Here is a 16,098-nt window from a genome sequence, read left to right as displayed (position 1 = left end):
CATGCCGCTAGCGAGAAACATAGCCTTACGGTCGGCATTGCTCTTCTTGCTTGGCGCTTCAGAGTCGCTATTTCGCGCCATCCTCAAAAATTGCGACGCTATTTGAATAGTCGGGTTTGCAGCTGGATGAGCTCTTGGAGGATCTGAGACACGTCGTCGTTGATGGGGACCGTACTCTTGAATTTCGGTTGCATCATCTTTTGTATAGACTCTGGTCGGAGTCCTGATTCAGTTCAGTTTGGTAAGCCCTATCGATATCTCGGCCAGATAGATCTAGGCAACACCGCAAAAATGACACATTGCCTCTAGGTAGAATAGACTCTGTTTTCCTGTAGCCAATATATACTCTCAATAATTACGCCATTAATTGTATGGTTTATCTACAGGGCAACCAACCTTGGGAGGGCTGAGCAGACAAGGAAAACTCAAAGGGGAAATAAAAAAGTACCTGGCTCCCTCTCCCCAAAGCCTCACCTCTCAGAAGGATGACGGTCGTCAACATGGCGGTGCACAAAGAGAAGAAAATGTGCATCCGCTCGGTAGATTAATGGTATCTTCAGTGAAGATCTACTCGGTTTACTGAGGAAGCTCTTACTCAAGGCGTCAAGCTCATCAGCGATGAGATACAGCTGTATATGTCGAACCGAGCTGGGGCTTGGCGACGAAGCAACAGCGTATAGTCTTCTGAGATGATGCCGACAAGATGGGATGGCAGAGCATAGGTAGAACGGCAAGGAAGGGAAGATGATCGATATGGCGGAGCAGGCTGGGAAGATAGAGCTGAAGGATGCTGTGAAGAGCGAAGGGAATAGCAGTAGGGGGAGAGGAAGGTGGCTGGTGTCTTGGGGACGGGTCGAGAAGTTGAGGAGATGAAGAAGATGAAACCGGAGCTGGAAGGGGATATATTGTCGAGCTCAGTAGGGATTGCACTTTCTGTGTCTTCTCACGATGGAGAGTGGTTCTTGCCCGGAGGATGGCTCTGGTTAACGAGATAGGAAGTAGAGCTCTTAGTGGAAAGAGATGAGGTAGGTTGGTGATTTCGTCTTTCCTCCTGCTATCTTGACTACCGGACTCCCATCCCGTTTGCTGGTTCTCTTAAATACTTGGTAAGAATGGTCTACAACACAGTATCTGGTCCTATCTATTAGCTTATCTAACTCCTGCGGGATGGAATCGTCCGACGACAGTTATCCTGGCCTCGTTCATAGATGAGATCCTAAGCCAGTTTTGCAACTACAGAGCAACTCAGAGCCTTGAACTGCGTTCCGGTCTTCCCACCTTCCTCTAAAGTAACCACAACTTGCCGACTCCTTCCCCCCTCAAGTCCTTTCACTTTCACTTCACTTTGCAAATCGTGGCAATCGTGACCTCTTCAGCAGAGGGAAAGACAACACTACTCATTACACCATCGCCTATCGTCGTTATCCTAGGTAAGGCAGGCAGCCATAGCATCCTTCGCCACAGCTCTTGCTCGAACGCCAGCTCAAAATCGAGGTGTGTGCTAAAATAATGACTCTGGCGACGTAATTATTAACCTTAATCGCATATACTTTGCACAAATCAGCTGGGAGGGAAAGATATCGAAAATTAATGAAAAAGAAAAAAGAAGAAGAGGAAAAAAACCAAATTTTCTTTATCTACCTTAGGTATCTAGTACTTCACATACTTTGGGGAACAAGTCATATTCCGCTTTCTCCTTTTCTTCCTTCCTCCACAGTCAACAGCGCGTTAAAGGAAACTCGGGTGGTGATGGCAACACTGACGATTGGTAAAGCTATAGCAATGAATAGAGCAGAGGGGACATATGCCCTCCTTGGCTCTTTTCTGCTGTCACTCCAACGTCTACTACCTTAAGTAGGAACGTGCGATTCATGTAAGGCCCAAAGAACGCTTCTGCTCAGATCTGCCTACCCAGGTAGGATTGTATTGGCCTCGGTGCCTACTAACTAGGCACTTGCCTTATCCCATTTTGACTCAGCCCAACCTGAGGTTACCAGATATTCGGTGAAGATAGAGATAGATTTGTAATCTTCGTCTTACTGGCGTCAACCTCCGCCTGGATGAGCTGACCGGGTTGTGAAAGTTCTAATAATATTCCATTCGTCAAAGTCTAGGTGTATCAGGATCGTGCGCAGCGTAACTACCAGCCACAGTCAGCAATGTTAAGATGAAAGTCCAGTATTCTTACTCTGTATAGCCCGTTAAACCTCCAATTTCGGAGACAGAGGTCGAGACAATGGACAGAAGACAGAAACTCTACGGAAGACGACTTTGGCTGTGTTCGGCCAGTGTAGCGGAGTTCGACGTCACGGAGAGGGCTCTTGGTGTCTATATGCCCTCACGGGCTCAGCATGTCAAAAGTGAGCTAGTCATATCAATATGGCGTTGTGGACGGTTCCGACGTTGCAGGCTCGTGCTCAGTCAGAAGTATTACTATATGATATCAATGTTAAGCACCTTGATATCCTCCTCAGGCTTCTCCTTGTGCGTCCGCACATTCTCAATTTTGTGGATGATGTCAAATCCCTGGGTAGCACGACCAAAAATGGTGTGCTTTCCGTCTAGCCATGGCTGTTGAACATCAGTACATGCTCATCATGAATAACAGGAAATGAACTCACCGTCTTCTCTGTTGTGATAAAGAACTGACTGGCGTTCGTGTTAGGTCCTGCGTTGGCCATGCTGACCGTATATGGCTTATCGTGCTTGAGACTGCTGAACTCGTCTTCAAACTCACGCCCCCAAATACTCTCACCGCCAGTACCATCGCCGAGAGGGTCTCCACCCTGGATCATGAACTTGCGGATTACACGGTGGAAGATTGTGTTGTTGTAGTAGCCGTTCTTAGAATGTGTGACAAAGTTCTCAACGGTCTTTGGTGCTGCGTCAGGGAAAAGGCGGATGTGAATGTCTCCATACGTAGTGTGAATAACGGCTCCGGTACCCGTCTCGGTCTTCTTCGTTTGTGCGTCCTTCTTGTTGCCCAGCATCATCGGTTTCTCGTTCTGTACGTCTCGTGTCGACTTGGAGATGTCTTCCTCGTTTGAAAACATGTAAAACCGCACCTTACCAACACCAGTAGCAACCAGAATCGGATCTCGAGTCTCCGCTTCCTGTAAAAGGGGATTGCTGGAAGCACCCATCTCGACTGTCGTCACTCCCTTCTTCTGGGGCGCTCCTTGGTATATGGCGATATTGACAGCGCGGAAGTTCTCATCCTTGCCATACACCTTGACCACTTGATTGGTATATGTGTTAAGGACCTTGATCCCCAGCATGGAGCCGTAGATAATAAAGTTCCCTGACTCGTCGAAGATAACATTGGACTTGTACTTGAGCGTCTGCGATTCGATGTCTCTCTCGTGAGCTGCCCTACGTCCAAACTCGACATTGTCAAGTTTAGCAGCTCCCGCCCCTGAACGGTGCATCTCTTCAGCAACCTGCAAAGATTCGTCATACTCGCGATGTAGTTTGGCTGTTGCAAAGTCAAAGATGCGTATTTTCCTATCCGGTAAAGAAAAGGCTACGAAGCTCTTGCCATTGGGAGAGACAGAAAGACATGACGGCACCGACTTGGCCTTTTTGAAGTCGAAAAGGTTGGTTGAACTCTTGTACTCAAAAACTCCATCTGGCTTTTCGTAGTCGCCGCTCGGCCGCCAATATTCGAGCATACCACCCTCATCAGCGGACACCACACATTCATATGCCTCGTTGAACGCCATCAGATGCACAGGCTTCCTATGTAAGCCCTTGATAGTGTGGATAGCCTCCTCCTTCTCGCCTCGTCCGTCGTAGATATGAATCAGGGGCTTCGTTTCCTCGGATACAGCCAGGAGCGGCAGCGAGGCGCCCTTGCTATGAACCCAGCATACGCAGTTGGGAGCGTAGTTAAGAGAGATCATGGACAATAGGTCGAATGTGATAACGTCGAATATCTTGACTGTTTCGTCCACACCGGCAGTCGCGAAGCTTCGTCCATCCTTGCTCACGGAAACCGACTTAATCTCGCCATTGTGGGCCTTGAACTCCTTGACAAACTCAATGCCTTGAGCAATCTTCTTCCAGAACTTGACGACACCATCAATCGAGGAGGTGATAAGGAATTCAGTCAGGGGAGTCCACGTCGCAAAGAGGATCTGTTCCTTGTGCATCAGGGACTTTGAGTAACGGGGCGACTTTGGCAAAGCCGCGACGTAAAGCTTTTCGTGGGGCAGGACTCGCCGCTTCTTCTTGGGGGCTTGCGAGGGTAGTTGAGGGCCCATATCATCGTCAGAGGAGCTGTCTAGACGATTTGTTAGCATCATTAACCGTCACACGATAGGAAATGCTGTACCAGACGCATCGTCACGAAACTCTGAATGGTTACGCTTCTGTGAGCGATTGTCATCATCTGAGGCCATCTTGGTTATCGGCCTGCTCCAGAAGCGTAAATCCGTTGTTCCTATGGTGTTGCGACCAAGATGTAATTTTCGTTGATTTACACTTTGCGACAATCCCAGATTGTTGTCAAGGCAATTTCAGCCTCATGTGGCACGACCTCGAATTGTGGCTTCTCTATGCCCCACTCACTACAATGCCATCAGGTCCACATTGAGGTCATGGCATCTATTGAACGTACCTAAACGGGATCCCATGAGGCCCGAGACCCCGGCTCCGAAGACAGGTCAAATCAAGTTCGTTTCCTTGCTTTATATCATGTGAAATAGTACATTGAATTCAAACGTTTCTAACCCTTCTTTTCTATTCTCCGTCCCATATCGTAGAATTCTTCCTCTCGCCTGCGGCTTGTACATCCCACCTGAATAACCTCTCTGAACCAGGACCATCATGGCACCTCGTCACCCCCTTCAACGACTTACGTCGCCCTCACGAGATGTTTCGCTATTGCTTCATATCATCGGAATAGCCTCTTTCAGTTACAACTTTCACTTTCTCACAGTCTGGGATACGCCCATAGCCAGGTCTTACGGATGGCATATGCAGTTCCTTACCATTATTGGCCTTTCAGCATCACTCATTGCCTTTGTACTCGGAGCATTGGCCGATATTACCCTGAGCCCAACTTTCTTTCAGGCAAAGAATGCGGTTGCTGTTCTTGCTACGCCTTTGGAAGTTGTCATCTCAATCCTGTATTGGGGTCTGAGGCTCATTGACCCCAAGCTTCTCATGCCTGATGACTTCTATCTGCACATAATCCCTGATATGGGATTTCATCTTGCGCCTGCCGTACTGCTGAGTCTGGATCTCGTTCTTCTTAGCCCTCCTTGGGCCACCCCAGCTTACGGTGTTATGGCAATCAGCACTGTCATTGCCTTTGCCTATTGGTATTGGGTTGAGCTCTGCTTTAGCCACAATGGATGGTATGTTGTTCTTGACTTCTCGGCAAGTCAGCAGAATACTAACTTCTATAGGTACCCATATCCCCTCTTCGAACTTCTTTCTACGACCCAGCGAGTAATGCTGTTCACATTTTCAGCTGGGCTAGTTACAGTCTCTTCCTCGTTCCTCAAGTGGGTGTATGGCCGAGTCAATGGCTACGAAAAAGCAGAAAGGGAGGCACATAAGCCTCTCAAGAAGGTTCAATAATCATCTAAATAAGGGTAAGGAAAATACATAGTATACAGATGTGTAGGTATAGGGGCGATGGCTTGAAGAATAGAGGCAATAGGCCTTGTTTGCTGTGGTGTGGTGTCAACCACTGAAACATAGAAGGGCAACAAGCCTTGTACATATGTGGGAAGAATATACACCGGAGAAATCGACATAAGTATCCTTCTTTTACAGTCAAAATTTATGAATAATTGCTGAAAAGAATGTCAAGTCTTGGGTGTCAAATAGCGAGGTCGCCAGTTAGTATTACAGTGTGGCCCCGCTCTCACAGAAACATCCATTCCCTTCAACCTCACAAACACACCCCACCAAAGTTCCTCAATTTTGACGATCAAACCGTACAGCAGAAGAACATAAGCCAATTGTGCCGCCGAACTTTCTATAATCCCTCTGCCTCATAAAATAAGAACTGTTTGTTCTGCAAAATGGATATCGACGACATTCTTCGCCAAGTTGACCCCACGTCTCACAGAATCCCCAGCGAAACACGCGACCTGCAAGCTTTGACGCGTCTCTGGGTTGCTGAGCGTTCAGCACCTGAGCTTCTTGAGTAAGACTTCACTGCTCTTCTTCCTGTCTTCTAATACTCACAATATCTATATAGATGGCCAACAGATGGCTTGTTCGAGCGCGTCAATGCACGCATCAAATCCCAGATCGAAAAGGTTGAGGATATGACGGGCGATATGGATCCAAAGACAAACTTTGCCCTCATCGTTATTCAGACTGAGCTTGAGAGGTACAAGTTCCTCGTTCGAAGTTTTCTTCGCGCTCGTATGGCAAAGGTAAGTGTCATTAAACTCATTAAACTACAGAAAATTGACTGTCCTTAGATCGATAAACACACCTTACACTACCTCTCAACCCAAGAGCTGAGAGGCAGGATGTCTCCAACAGAAGCAGCCTATGCGACAAGGCATCAGGCTCTTCTGCACAATCACTATCTCTCATCCTTCCTGGCATCATTTCCGCAGCAACTGCAGAACCTCAATGACACTGCAGGCAACATCAGCATGATCGATTCGCCGGATCTAGATACGGCTGTCTTTGTCCGCATGCTAAGAGACAAGGACGTTTATGGCAAAGGGACCGACGACGATATCACTCTCCCTGCCAAGAATGGCGATGTGCTCATATTAAGATGGTCAAGTGCGAAGCACATGGTTGATGTTGGTGATGCTGAACTTGTCTGATGTGCTTGCTGGGGCCAAGCTTGAACCAGGCAAGCGACGATATGTCATGCGTATTCTGTACATCCAAGACAGTTCAGCTTTGTGTACACTCATAACCTTCCTGGTTTGCAGCGAACAAGCATCGAGTTGTTGGCATTCGCATTCATTTCTTACGCATAAGCACCATGCCCCAATGCTATCTGACTGGAGCATTTGTTAAGTGAACCCTAAAATTCTCAGCCTCTGCTTGGCATCCTCAAAACTGGCAAAACCTGTCATCTCACTGACTCAATCTCATTCCCAAAAGGGTAATCAATCTCAGAGTGGCCTCGAGCTCCTGGTCCAATCACGGATTTAGGATTCAACGACAACCCATATCGGAGATAGAGATTAGAGTCACCAACATGACGACAGCTACATGTTTCTGTGTCTCACCAGAATCTATCCTGGATATAAAAGAGCAAGAAGTGCTGCGAAGAAATGTTTTGCTCAGATCACCACCATACTCAACGGGATATGACTATCACCACTCACATAACCGAAAAAGACACGATCATGTCTCTCCCCACCATCACCCGCAATACTACTATCGCCCTCGTCACTGGTGCCAATCAGGGTATCGGCTTCGAAATCGCTAAGAAGCTTGCCAGCGAAAATAATGACTACCACGTCATTGTCTCTGGCCGCCGTTTACAAGCGGTACAAGAGGCAAGCTCCTTGCTTCAAGCTCAGGGGCTCAATGTCTCACCTCTCATACTGGACATCACATCAGATGATAGCATCTCCGCCGCAGTCGAGGCTATCGGGGATAAATTTGGGCGCCTTGACATCCTTGTCAACAACAGCGCTATCTCAGGCTACGGCATGGCCGTGTCTCCGCGAGAACTTATGATGGCCGTCTATAACACCAATTGCATCGGTACCGCCCTCGTCACTGACTCTTTTATCCCCCTCCTCGAGCGCTCTACCAAGATCCGCCGCATTGTCTTTGTCTCTACTGCCTTGAGCAGTCTGACACTGAAGGCCGATCCTACGAATCCAATGCATAGCTTTGATTTCGGTGTTTATACGCATAGCAAGTCGGCTCTCAACATGATCGCGCTCCACTACGCCACCAGGTATGAGAATGATTCGCAGTGGAAGATCAATATTGCATGCCCGGGGCACAACTCCCGGACCGCCTTGAATGGATTCGCGGGAACCGAGCCTGTTGATCTGGGTGCGATAAGCTCTGTGAAAGCCGCCACTCTGGGGCCTGATGGGGAGACTGGTACATTCAAGGACGATAAGAGGATTATCCCATGGTGAGAAGGCGAAGCAGCATCTTCAGGTCCCAGGACACATCGACAATGGCCACAGTAGAAGAAGAAGCAGTTCTCTCGGAATACGCAGGTGTTATATAAACTCTCTGAAATGGTATCCTCTGCATTATGTCATGCTCCAAGTCTAAATGCTTTGCATGCAGATGAAAATCAAATTTAACCAACGCCCTTGCCAAGCCATACCATTTATGGACTTATTGGCCAGTTGCCTTTCCTTTTCTTCCCATCCTTCGCGTCTGCCGCCCTAACCTAATAGTATCTTTTTGGTTCTTATTTCTTTTTTAAGTATAAATGAAACTGAACAATAGACATAGTGCAAGTCATCATCATCATTAAATGGAGCTAGGTGATCTCCAAGTTCAGGCCTCGCTATGAGAAGTGCCTGGGCGGCCTTCCCAGAGCGCCTGCTCACGACGCATCTGCTGCCAACGGTATGGCAACACAGCACTGCGAAGACCAACAGAATGAAGCCGGCGCTGGTCTGGCAAGCCGATGAAGCCAGCTGACGGCTGTCGGCGATGGAGGCCGTCTGGCCGCCACGCACCACTAGCGCTCTTGGGAGCATCCTCGATGGGTGAGTGTTCTTGATCAGGGTCGCTGTGGGCATTGATGTTGATCTCAAGAGTCAAAGCTGTCGAGTAACGGCGCTCGGGCAGTGTGGCAGTTCGAGGTCGGGTTCGAGGTCGAGCCAGGGCGTCGGCGAAATCCGAGGTATCGAATGGCTTTCGAGGGGACTCTTGTCCCTTCTCATTCTCTTCTGACGAAGAAGAGAAGAAATTCTTCAGGGTCAGTAGACTCTCCGGAGGGGCAGAGGCAATGGTGGGCATAAGAGGACGTTCCTCGAGAGGTGTGGGCTCCTCTGGCGTCTTGGGTGAGTCGGATGTGACAATCTCGACATCTTCAGCTACTACTTCAGTGGGTTCAAGAAGAGTATCCTCAGGAACAGTCTGAAGAAAGTGAGTTACCATCTCGGGGAAATGCTCATCGGTCACATCCGAGTGCGGAGTATGCTGCTCTTCCTTGTCCACGACGTCAGCCTTAACGGAAGACTGATCGTCTGTCTTCTTGGAAGGGAGAGATGTGTTCTCAACAAGCTTTGTTACAGCTGGCGATTGAGCCTCGCGGTCTTTGGCATCACCCTCCATAGAAATGCCAGAATCGCTTGAAGTAGGTGCTCCCTTAGGCGCCAGAGACGTGCTCACTTCTGGATCCTCCTCCGCTTGCCTCAAGGCAGAAGTCGAGGTCTGAATTGGGATTTCCTGGCCATGCTCTTCCTGCTGATCGTCATGACTAGCCTCGTCAGTGTGGGAGTGAATGGAAGATGGCTTAGGGAATTCTCCAAGTACAGACGCCTCAAGTGTCTTCTGCGCGGCATCAGCGGGTGGAACGTGAAGTTTCTCAGCAACGACAGGCTCAGCCTTAGGCGTTTGCACTTCAGAGTCATTGGACAGTTGAGCCTCTATTTGCTGCTCTTTAGAAGGCTGTTCTTCAGCGGTAGCGGTCACAGCAACAACAGGGATAGAAGTGTCCTTTATCTCGGCATCCCCACGAATGCTGGCTTCAAGTGTAGTTCCAAAGCTCGTCTCAGATTTTGAGTTGACCTCGATTCCTGTTGGATTCTCGCGAGGTGTGTCTCTGGTCTCAGCCGTCTCCCACTGCTCCTCTTGGGAAGCCCGGTGGGTCTCGCCAGTGCCCATCTCAGCGATGGCTTCAGCCTTTGTCTGTCCAGGTACAGACACCTCTGACCGGGGTACTTGTTCTGCGACACTCTCAGTTGAGGGCTCTTCAGCCACCTTTGCCTTCTGAAGCTCAGGTGTCGTGGTGGCATGAGGTTGTGACTCTTGTTGAGTTATGGCTAGCTCATGTTTCTTTGCCTCAGAAAGTTGGTCTGTGTTTCCAGAAAGGTCTGGCATACGGGTGTCCAGGGATCGGCGAGCCGCTTTCTTATCGGAATTTTCAGCTGGCTTCTCTTTGACAAGCTGAATAGGTTCGTCATCGTCGGTGATCGGGCGGTGGAATTGCATCATTCCACTTGCGATGGCATCCATATCAGACTGCTCTTGATAGATGATTCTTCGTCCATCATCTATGATACGAAGTCCCTCGTTGGACTGATCATGGGTCATGGCCCGCGAGGGGGTTGCAACGACACTGTCTCGAGGGCTGAGGCTATCAGTATCCACCAGACTTGGAGTAGACGGGGGTTCGGACTGGTTCTCGTCGTCTGCCATGAAGTCAGACATATATCCATGCTTCTTGGCCATTTCAACACCCGAAGGTACTCGGCGCAGGTCGGGTGACGGGGTTGCTGGTGTCGAAGGGCATTCAACGGAATCCCTCAGATTTTGCTTCGCAATCTTCTTGGCAAGAGACTTGTCAGAACGAGTGCTGGCCATGGATCCATGGAAGGACGTCTCAGAAGGCTGACGAGGAAGAGGCGAGGCAGCAAGCGAAGGCGTGGTAGGCGCAGCAGATGATGAACCAGCTGTGGACAAAGGAGGCCTCATCAATTGGGTTGCTCCAATGGAAGATGCAGCTGTTCCGCTTGTCTTCAGACGCAAGTTTGGCAGTGTATCAGGACAGTCGATGGCACATGTGTCTCTGCAGAGCATCGTAATATCTGAACGAATGCGTTCCTTTAAGTGGGCTTCGAGGGCTTTTCGCTCCAGATCAGGTGTCGCAAATTTCTCGTGATGCACACTGTCATCGCCACCAGCACCGTCAAGGAAACCGTCAAAGATGAGGTGCCCGCGCTTGTGAATGGTCATGGTAGCAAGAGCATCCTCATGATGTTCAAGAACGTTACTGATGCCAGTCTGGAGACGTTCCATGACGGCTTCCATGGTTTGGCGACAGTATGTAACTGTGGGGTCGAGTCGGACGATGAGAGGCTCGTGAACAGACCAGTTCTTGCCGCGGAGCTCTCGGATGGTGAGAGTGAAATCATCCAAGGACCGCAGAGATTTGTCTGTCATATCACGAGCTTTCTCTAGCTTCGCTTTGACTTGGTTGGCGAAGTCGTCAAAGTCACGACCATCGTGGCCATTGAAAAGAACCTTGCTTGTCTGGATACGATGGGAGAAGTAGGTATAGTCAGGGCCAATGTGGTTACGGACCTTGACCATGATATCAACAGCTCCATCCTCGATATGAGTGCAGCCACCGCTGCCCTCCAGGCCAGCGCAAGACTTGTGACGCTTGTCAAACTTGCGCTTCCAGGCGTCAACTGGATCGATGATTAGATTTGAGACACGAGTAGTCAGTTCTTCACCGAGCAGGAGGGGTAGAGGTGAGGGCTGACGACTGTCAATCTTGATAGAAGCATTCCGGTTCTCTGGATAACGGGTAGCGCAACGGCTGCGCAAGAAAAGCTCAATCGAATACCCAGATACAAACTCGAATTTTTGCGTGTCGCTAACAAAATGAGATCGGGGGATGCATGCCATGGATTGAGGCCGGCCGGTGCACGGCCGGAAGGTCTCGGACTCGGGACTGGTAGCTTCAGACTCAACGGACTCGGACCATTGGAATCCGGGGTCGTGCCGCACTAAAAAGAGACCAATGATCCGGTCGGTAGCGGCGACAACCTCGCGAGCATCGTCATGTGTCAACTCATACTCTTGGAAAGAACGCAATGACTTTTCTACGAGAATAAGGCCATCACGCTCAACACGGTACGTGATACGATAACGCAATGGCTTAACGTCACGATGTGGCTTGCGAAGCGGGTCGAGAGCGTTACTATCGTGGCGTGTGATAAGCTCAGAAGAGCAATGCTGCAGGCGCGAAAGCAAAGCTTGGCAAATGCGATCGGTAGCTTTCAGCTGGGGGGAGGCTTCATAGTCGCGAACATGCTCAGAACCATGAGGAGACTCGAATCTGACCTGGACATGCACCCGAAGCCCAGGTTTAGCAACTTTCTGAGAAGGTGAAGGGGATGCTGGCGGTGATGGTGATGGCAAGGGAGGAATTGAGGACTGCGACACATCTGAGTGTCGGTTCCTTCTCCTGCTTAAGAGGGGGAATCGGCGCTTGGTACTTGAGAGGGAGAAAGAAGGTGAAGATGTGACAGAATGGCCGTCGGCCGAGTTGCTTGACCTTCTGAGAGGCATGTTTGGCCGATGTCGTTGAGAACCGTTTCCCTAAATTTTCGTCTGCCGTTCAAGAGGGCGTATAAGTCGAGATTTTTGGTGCTCAATGGCACAAAGGGTCCATTGGGAACCGCGCTGTTGTATATTGGCGTCTTGAGGCAGTGAGATCGTCCACAGATACTGTCGATTGGCAACAGGAGAAGCAACAGGGAAAGATGTCGAGGAAGGAAAAGATTGAAGCCGTGAGGTCGGGCGCAACGAAAAGCAAAGGCCACGGCAAGGAACTCGGCGGCGGGGTCACTGATTGCAACCTGGGAGTGATCGACTAAACCGCAGGCGCAGGCGGAGTCCAAAAGTCTTGGATACTTGTTCGGTAAGTCAGACTCAGACGGCAAGTCAACGGAATGGATCAATGAGCGGCAGGGCGTTTCCAAGGATGTGCGTGCGTTGGCGCAAGTTGAATGGAACATCAACTGTGTCCGTATACGGGCAAAGATCCTATCCTATGGTAGCCGTGTAAGGAAAGAGAAAAGCTGTGGCTGGTCAAGCTAAGTAGTAGAAGCACTAATGCTTGTGAGGATCGCGAATAGCAAAAGATGGGTTTTCACTGGTGACTATAAGGTGGGAGGGGAACCGCCTGCCACGGCGCATGAAGCACGGCGGGTCTTTTTAAAGCTCTGGCTTGGTGTTGCTCTCCATCCATACGTGCTTCCGGCTTCCATGGACGATGCTCTTGGAGTTGGCCCATGGATCGATTCTCCCCAGGTCAGAGTGCCCAGCACCCGGCGCATACGGTGGTGTCTCTGGCAAAGTGGACTGTCATCTTGTCATGATCCAACACTTCTGTACCGGGACACGCCGGGCTGGAGGGGTCCCCCGGTGTTGGCTCTTCTTGGACCCCGTATGTTCCTCGTAGGCAAAGGCTGGGATCATGCCACGGCCCTGGGCTTGGGTGTGTCCATGCTTGGCTAGATGCTGGATTCTGCCCGCTGAGATGGAGGGAGAGCAGAGACCCTGCTCCTTGCCGTTTAAAGTAACGGTTTGGTGGGCATGGGCATCTTGATGATAGCGATGGCGTGATGTTTTCGTTTATTTAATTGACGATCAATCAGCTTCTGGAAATTCTTGGTTACGCTGTTAAAATGAAGTTATTAGATTCATTTGGAACTTGTTCATCTACGAATTAGGTATGTACTATTCGGTTTCTTTCCATTTTTCTTTCCAAATTGCTTCCTTCCTCCACCCCCACCAAAATCGACATTTGTAAACGGCTACCAAGATCCGATAACAAGCACCTGCCTCCTGCATTTTCGTGCAAGTCATTATGTACCTCCACCAGGTATGGATCTTAGTGCGGGTTAACGACCTTACATCCCCTGGAAGCTGGAGGCTGGGTCCGAGCTTATGGCGCCTCAGTGGATACCTGCATCAGAAAACCTCCACTGCAAAATCAACCATTTAATCCTGGTTCTCTAATCTTTTTATCATTCGATAAGTGAGGTTTGTGAATGGAAATTTTCCAGGATGTAAACGAAGCCAGGCTCAGATCTGGGCTCGAGCTTGGGTCCTGGCTAGGTACATACATCACCTCAGATCAATTTTATGACCTGCAGTAAGACAGACGTCTCTGCCCCGTCTTTGTGTGTTCAGCTTTTCTCGGCTATAGATAAGTTAGGGTACTGTCAAGGATGAGGGTGCAAAGTGAGGGCTGTGATGAATATGTGCATATCCAGCCTTGTACAAACAAAGCAAGGAAAGAAGGTTTTGTAGGACCCATACATAAGTTGAATCCTTGCTCTCGGTTACAGGCGCATTCGACATGAACTTGAAAGTCAGCTCTGGACAATCACAGACAGCTGACGTGCTGTACGGGGGAGTTTCCATAATAATCCTCCAAGTACCACAGCTCATGGGATGAGGCCTGAGCATATGACGGGTTGTCAGGCAGTTCCGGGTTCAGCCAGCCAGGTCAACCGTCAGAGTTTCTTTGTTCTGATTCCGGCAGAGTGGTTGGCTGTGTATTGCATTTAGGTCAACTGATGTCCCCTTAATTTTCCTATTTTCGACATCGCGATCCTCGTTAGGCATCTGTGTCTGTTCTGTTTCGGCCACATCCTGTGGGAGTTGTAGTCTGAGGATGACAAAGAGGAAACTGACCAACCACGGCTCAAGCCTCAACACTCTGGATCCTTACCAGCACACCACATCATTCCTCTTCAGGTCGCCACAATCAATATCAAGCAGCTGAATGAACGCCTTGAAAAGTATCGATTCCCTGAGCATTCAGCAGCCACTGAAGAGCGTGGCAGGCGTAGACACTAGGCACTTCTATGGATGAATGAATCATCGATCGATACCATGCAGCCCGTGCCGCGTTCCGTTCTGTCTGTCTGTGAATTGATTTGCCAGCTGGACTGAAGCTTGTATCCAACAGTTCGACCTCGCTTTCAAATGCCTATCGCGCGAGCGACTTCTGCCGAAATTCTGCGTCACGATCTGGCCACTCAGGATTCCGTTCACCAATGACCCTGGATCTGCTGCCATCCAACACGCAGAGGTCAGACCACGCTTGCGCAGGCATGCCAGGCTTCCCCGGCGGCATTTATGTACAGTACATACTCTGCATTGCATAGCGCAGTGCGTGCATTGCAGGACTGTAGTATTAAACCCGATTTAGAGTTGCCTCGTTCTCAAATGAGGCCCGTCTCGAGGCCATTCCAAGTTATATTTCAATTTCAGCCAATTAGCAACAAATTAGCCATCTATGTCAATGTGCAGCAACACAGCGCGTTGCCAACATCGCCCATCTTCAACCGCAAATATTACAAACGCTCACTTGTTGGAGGGCCTCTGCATTCATCACAAAAAGCAAACTGCATTTAACATCATGACATTATCATTCATCCTTGTCTTTCCTTCACCCGATTTTCTCCGTGATCTCAGATCAGCTTTGGCTGCCATACCCTACAGCGATCCGATCACACCTCACAAGTATGTATGTACACTAAATAAATCTTATGATGTTGGCTGGACATGTATGCCATTTCAATTGCTTGGCTACGAGCTTGGGGGCCTTTCACCACAACGGCCGGCTCCAGCCTTAGTGTATGTACATACGTATATACACTTGCCCACCTACTTGATGTTCCCATGGATGGATCTGTGAATCGAAACATATGCTCGGTTTTCGACCGGGAAAATGAGTTTCCCACTAATATCTCTACATAACCGCAATAAGGCGTTCGTGCAGTGAGCTTAAGCAGCCACCTACCTACTTGACATTTGCCAACAAAGCATAGTCGGGATGTTTCAAGCAGGGAAACAAGCTCGATGTATCATAAGTTACGAATACCAAGCTCATATTTATATATATATAAATATCAATAGTAAAGGAAGTTTAAGTAAACCTTAATCCAAAAGGCAAGCGCTTATGGCTTCTTTCTTCCTTCCTTGCTCGGGTGCTCCCGTGTGCGAATTACCTGTTTAGGCAGTGCAATACCAATACCATTGAAATCTCGAATATAATACGAAAAGACTCAAGTCACAGATAGAATCATCGATGACTAAGACTGCAAACGGCCAAAAAATAACAGCTGATAGGCAATGGAGACTTGCTCCCACCAGGGCTTGAACCTGAGACCTTCGCATCACCGGATACTCGGTTTGAAGTATTAGTACGACGCTCTAACCAACTGAGCTATGGAAGCCGATCAGCTGTTGCTTGTTGTTGAAGATTCGCGGGCATTTGCAATATATCAAATTATGACAATGCGTGGCCACAAAGCTCTCATGAGCATGAAGAATTTCTTGACATACGAATATGTTGTTCATAAAGACAAAGAGCCTGGATCAAAGAGATGCCCAACATCGCAACAAATATGGAGCTTGAAAAGCAACCGAGAT

General features: G+C 49.1%; 7 protein-coding genes and 1 non-coding gene across 13 annotated transcripts; 5 read left to right on the top strand and 3 right to left on the bottom strand.

Moving 5' to 3' along the window:
• Positions 1-1,621: 1,621 nt before the first annotated feature.
• On the bottom strand, positions 1,622-4,329 carry FOIG_01094 (peptidylprolyl isomerase). The gene is made up of 3 exons (XM_031197732.1): positions 2,622-4,329; positions 2,189-2,571; positions 1,622-2,140 (listed from the first exon to the last, which is right to left on the bottom strand). Exons 1-2 carry the CDS (start codon positions 4,302-4,304, stop codon positions 2,434-2,436), a joined length of 1,821 nt encoding a protein of 606 aa, XP_031073499.1. The 5' UTR covers positions 4,305-4,329; the 3' UTR covers positions 1,622-2,140; positions 2,189-2,433.
• Positions 4,330-4,827: 498 nt separating this feature from the next.
• On the top strand, positions 4,828-5,586 carry FOIG_01093 (uncharacterized protein; the record flags this gene model as incomplete). Its single annotated transcript, XM_031197731.1, has 2 exons — positions 4,828-5,360; positions 5,412-5,586. The coding sequence occupies 2 exons, from the start codon at positions 4,828-4,830 to the stop codon at positions 5,584-5,586; spliced, it is 708 nt and encodes a 235-aa protein (XP_031073498.1).
• Positions 5,587-6,035: 449 nt separating this feature from the next.
• Positions 6,036-6,803, top strand: FOIG_01092 (DNA replication complex GINS protein SLD5; the record flags this gene model as incomplete). The annotated part of the gene is made up of 3 exons (XM_031197730.1): positions 6,036-6,160; positions 6,215-6,395; positions 6,444-6,803. 3 exons carry the CDS (start codon positions 6,036-6,038, stop codon positions 6,801-6,803), a joined length of 666 nt encoding a protein of 221 aa, XP_031073497.1.
• Positions 6,388-13,283, bottom strand: FOIG_01090 (uncharacterized protein). 2 transcript variants are annotated; one of them, XM_031197728.1, is made up of 2 exons: positions 10,316-13,283; positions 6,388-10,267 (listed from the first exon to the last, which is right to left on the bottom strand). In XM_031197728.1, exons 1-2 carry the CDS (start codon positions 12,214-12,216, stop codon positions 8,464-8,466), a joined length of 3,705 nt encoding a protein of 1,234 aa, XP_031073495.1. In that variant the 5' UTR covers positions 12,217-13,283; the 3' UTR covers positions 6,388-8,463. The 2 variants fall into 2 exon arrangements, with proteins under 2 accessions (XP_031073495.1, XP_031073494.1); XM_031197727.1 differs by having other exon boundaries at positions 6,388-13,283.
• FOIG_01091 (uncharacterized protein) lies at positions 7,263-8,090 on the top strand (the record flags this gene model as incomplete). Its single annotated transcript, XM_031197729.1, has 1 exon — positions 7,263-8,090. The coding sequence occupies one exon, from the start codon at positions 7,263-7,265 to the stop codon at positions 8,088-8,090; it is 828 nt and encodes a 275-aa protein (XP_031073496.1).
• Positions 11,035-13,316, top strand: FOIG_01089 (uncharacterized protein). Its single transcript, XM_031197726.1, has one exon. It carries the CDS (start codon positions 12,763-12,765, stop codon positions 13,165-13,167), a length of 405 nt encoding a protein of 134 aa, XP_031073493.1. The 5' UTR covers positions 11,035-12,762; the 3' UTR covers positions 13,168-13,316.
• Positions 13,317-13,319: 3 nt separating this feature from the next.
• Positions 13,320-15,752, top strand: FOIG_01088 (uncharacterized protein). 5 transcript variants are annotated; one of them, XM_031197725.1, is made up of 3 exons: positions 13,339-13,382; positions 13,692-14,801; positions 14,873-15,752. In XM_031197725.1, the coding sequence occupies exon 3, from the start codon at positions 14,960-14,962 to the stop codon at positions 15,359-15,361; it is 402 nt and encodes a 133-aa protein (XP_031073492.1). In that variant the 5' UTR covers positions 13,339-13,382; positions 13,692-14,801; positions 14,873-14,959; the 3' UTR covers positions 15,362-15,752. The 5 variants fall into 5 exon arrangements, with proteins under 5 accessions (XP_031073488.1, XP_031073492.1, XP_031073491.1 ...); XM_031197724.1 differs by having other exon boundaries at positions 13,612-14,801; XM_031197723.1 differs by having other exon boundaries at positions 13,488-14,801.
• Positions 15,753-15,807: 55 nt separating this feature from the next.
• FOIG_01087 lies at positions 15,808-15,902 on the bottom strand. Its single transcript has one exon. It is a non-coding gene; the product is annotated as a tRNA-Ile (tRNA).
• Between the last annotated feature and the right edge of the window lie 196 nt (positions 15,903-16,098).

This window comes from Fusarium odoratissimum (genome assembly GCF_000260195.1).
Source record: "Fusarium odoratissimum NRRL 54006 unplaced genomic scaffold supercont1.1, whole genome shotgun sequence".
Taxonomy (NCBI): Eukaryota; Fungi; Ascomycota; class Sordariomycetes; order Hypocreales; family Nectriaceae; genus Fusarium; species Fusarium odoratissimum.
The sequence above is the reverse complement of the archived record's forward strand: the minus strand, read 5'-3'. Positions and strand labels throughout refer to the sequence as shown.

Coding starts and splice junctions, on each gene's coding strand:
- FOIG_01094 (XM_031197732.1), bottom strand. CDS start 4,304: ATGATGCTAACAAATCGTCTAGACAGCTCCTCTGACGATGATATGGGC. Junction 2,572..2,621: donor TTATCACAACAGAGAAGACG/GTGAGTTCATTT, acceptor GATGTTCAACAG/CCATGGCTAGACGGAAAGCA.
- FOIG_01090 (XM_031197727.1), bottom strand. CDS start 12,216: ATGCCTCTCAGAAGGTCAAGCAACTCGGCCGACGGCCATTCTGTCACA.
- FOIG_01089 (XM_031197726.1), top strand. CDS start 12,763: ATGCTTGTGAGGATCGCGAATAGCAAAAGATGGGTTTTCACTGGTGAC.
- FOIG_01088 (XM_031197721.1), top strand. CDS start 14,960: ATGTCAATGTGCAGCAACACAGCGCGTTGCCAACATCGCCCATCTTCA.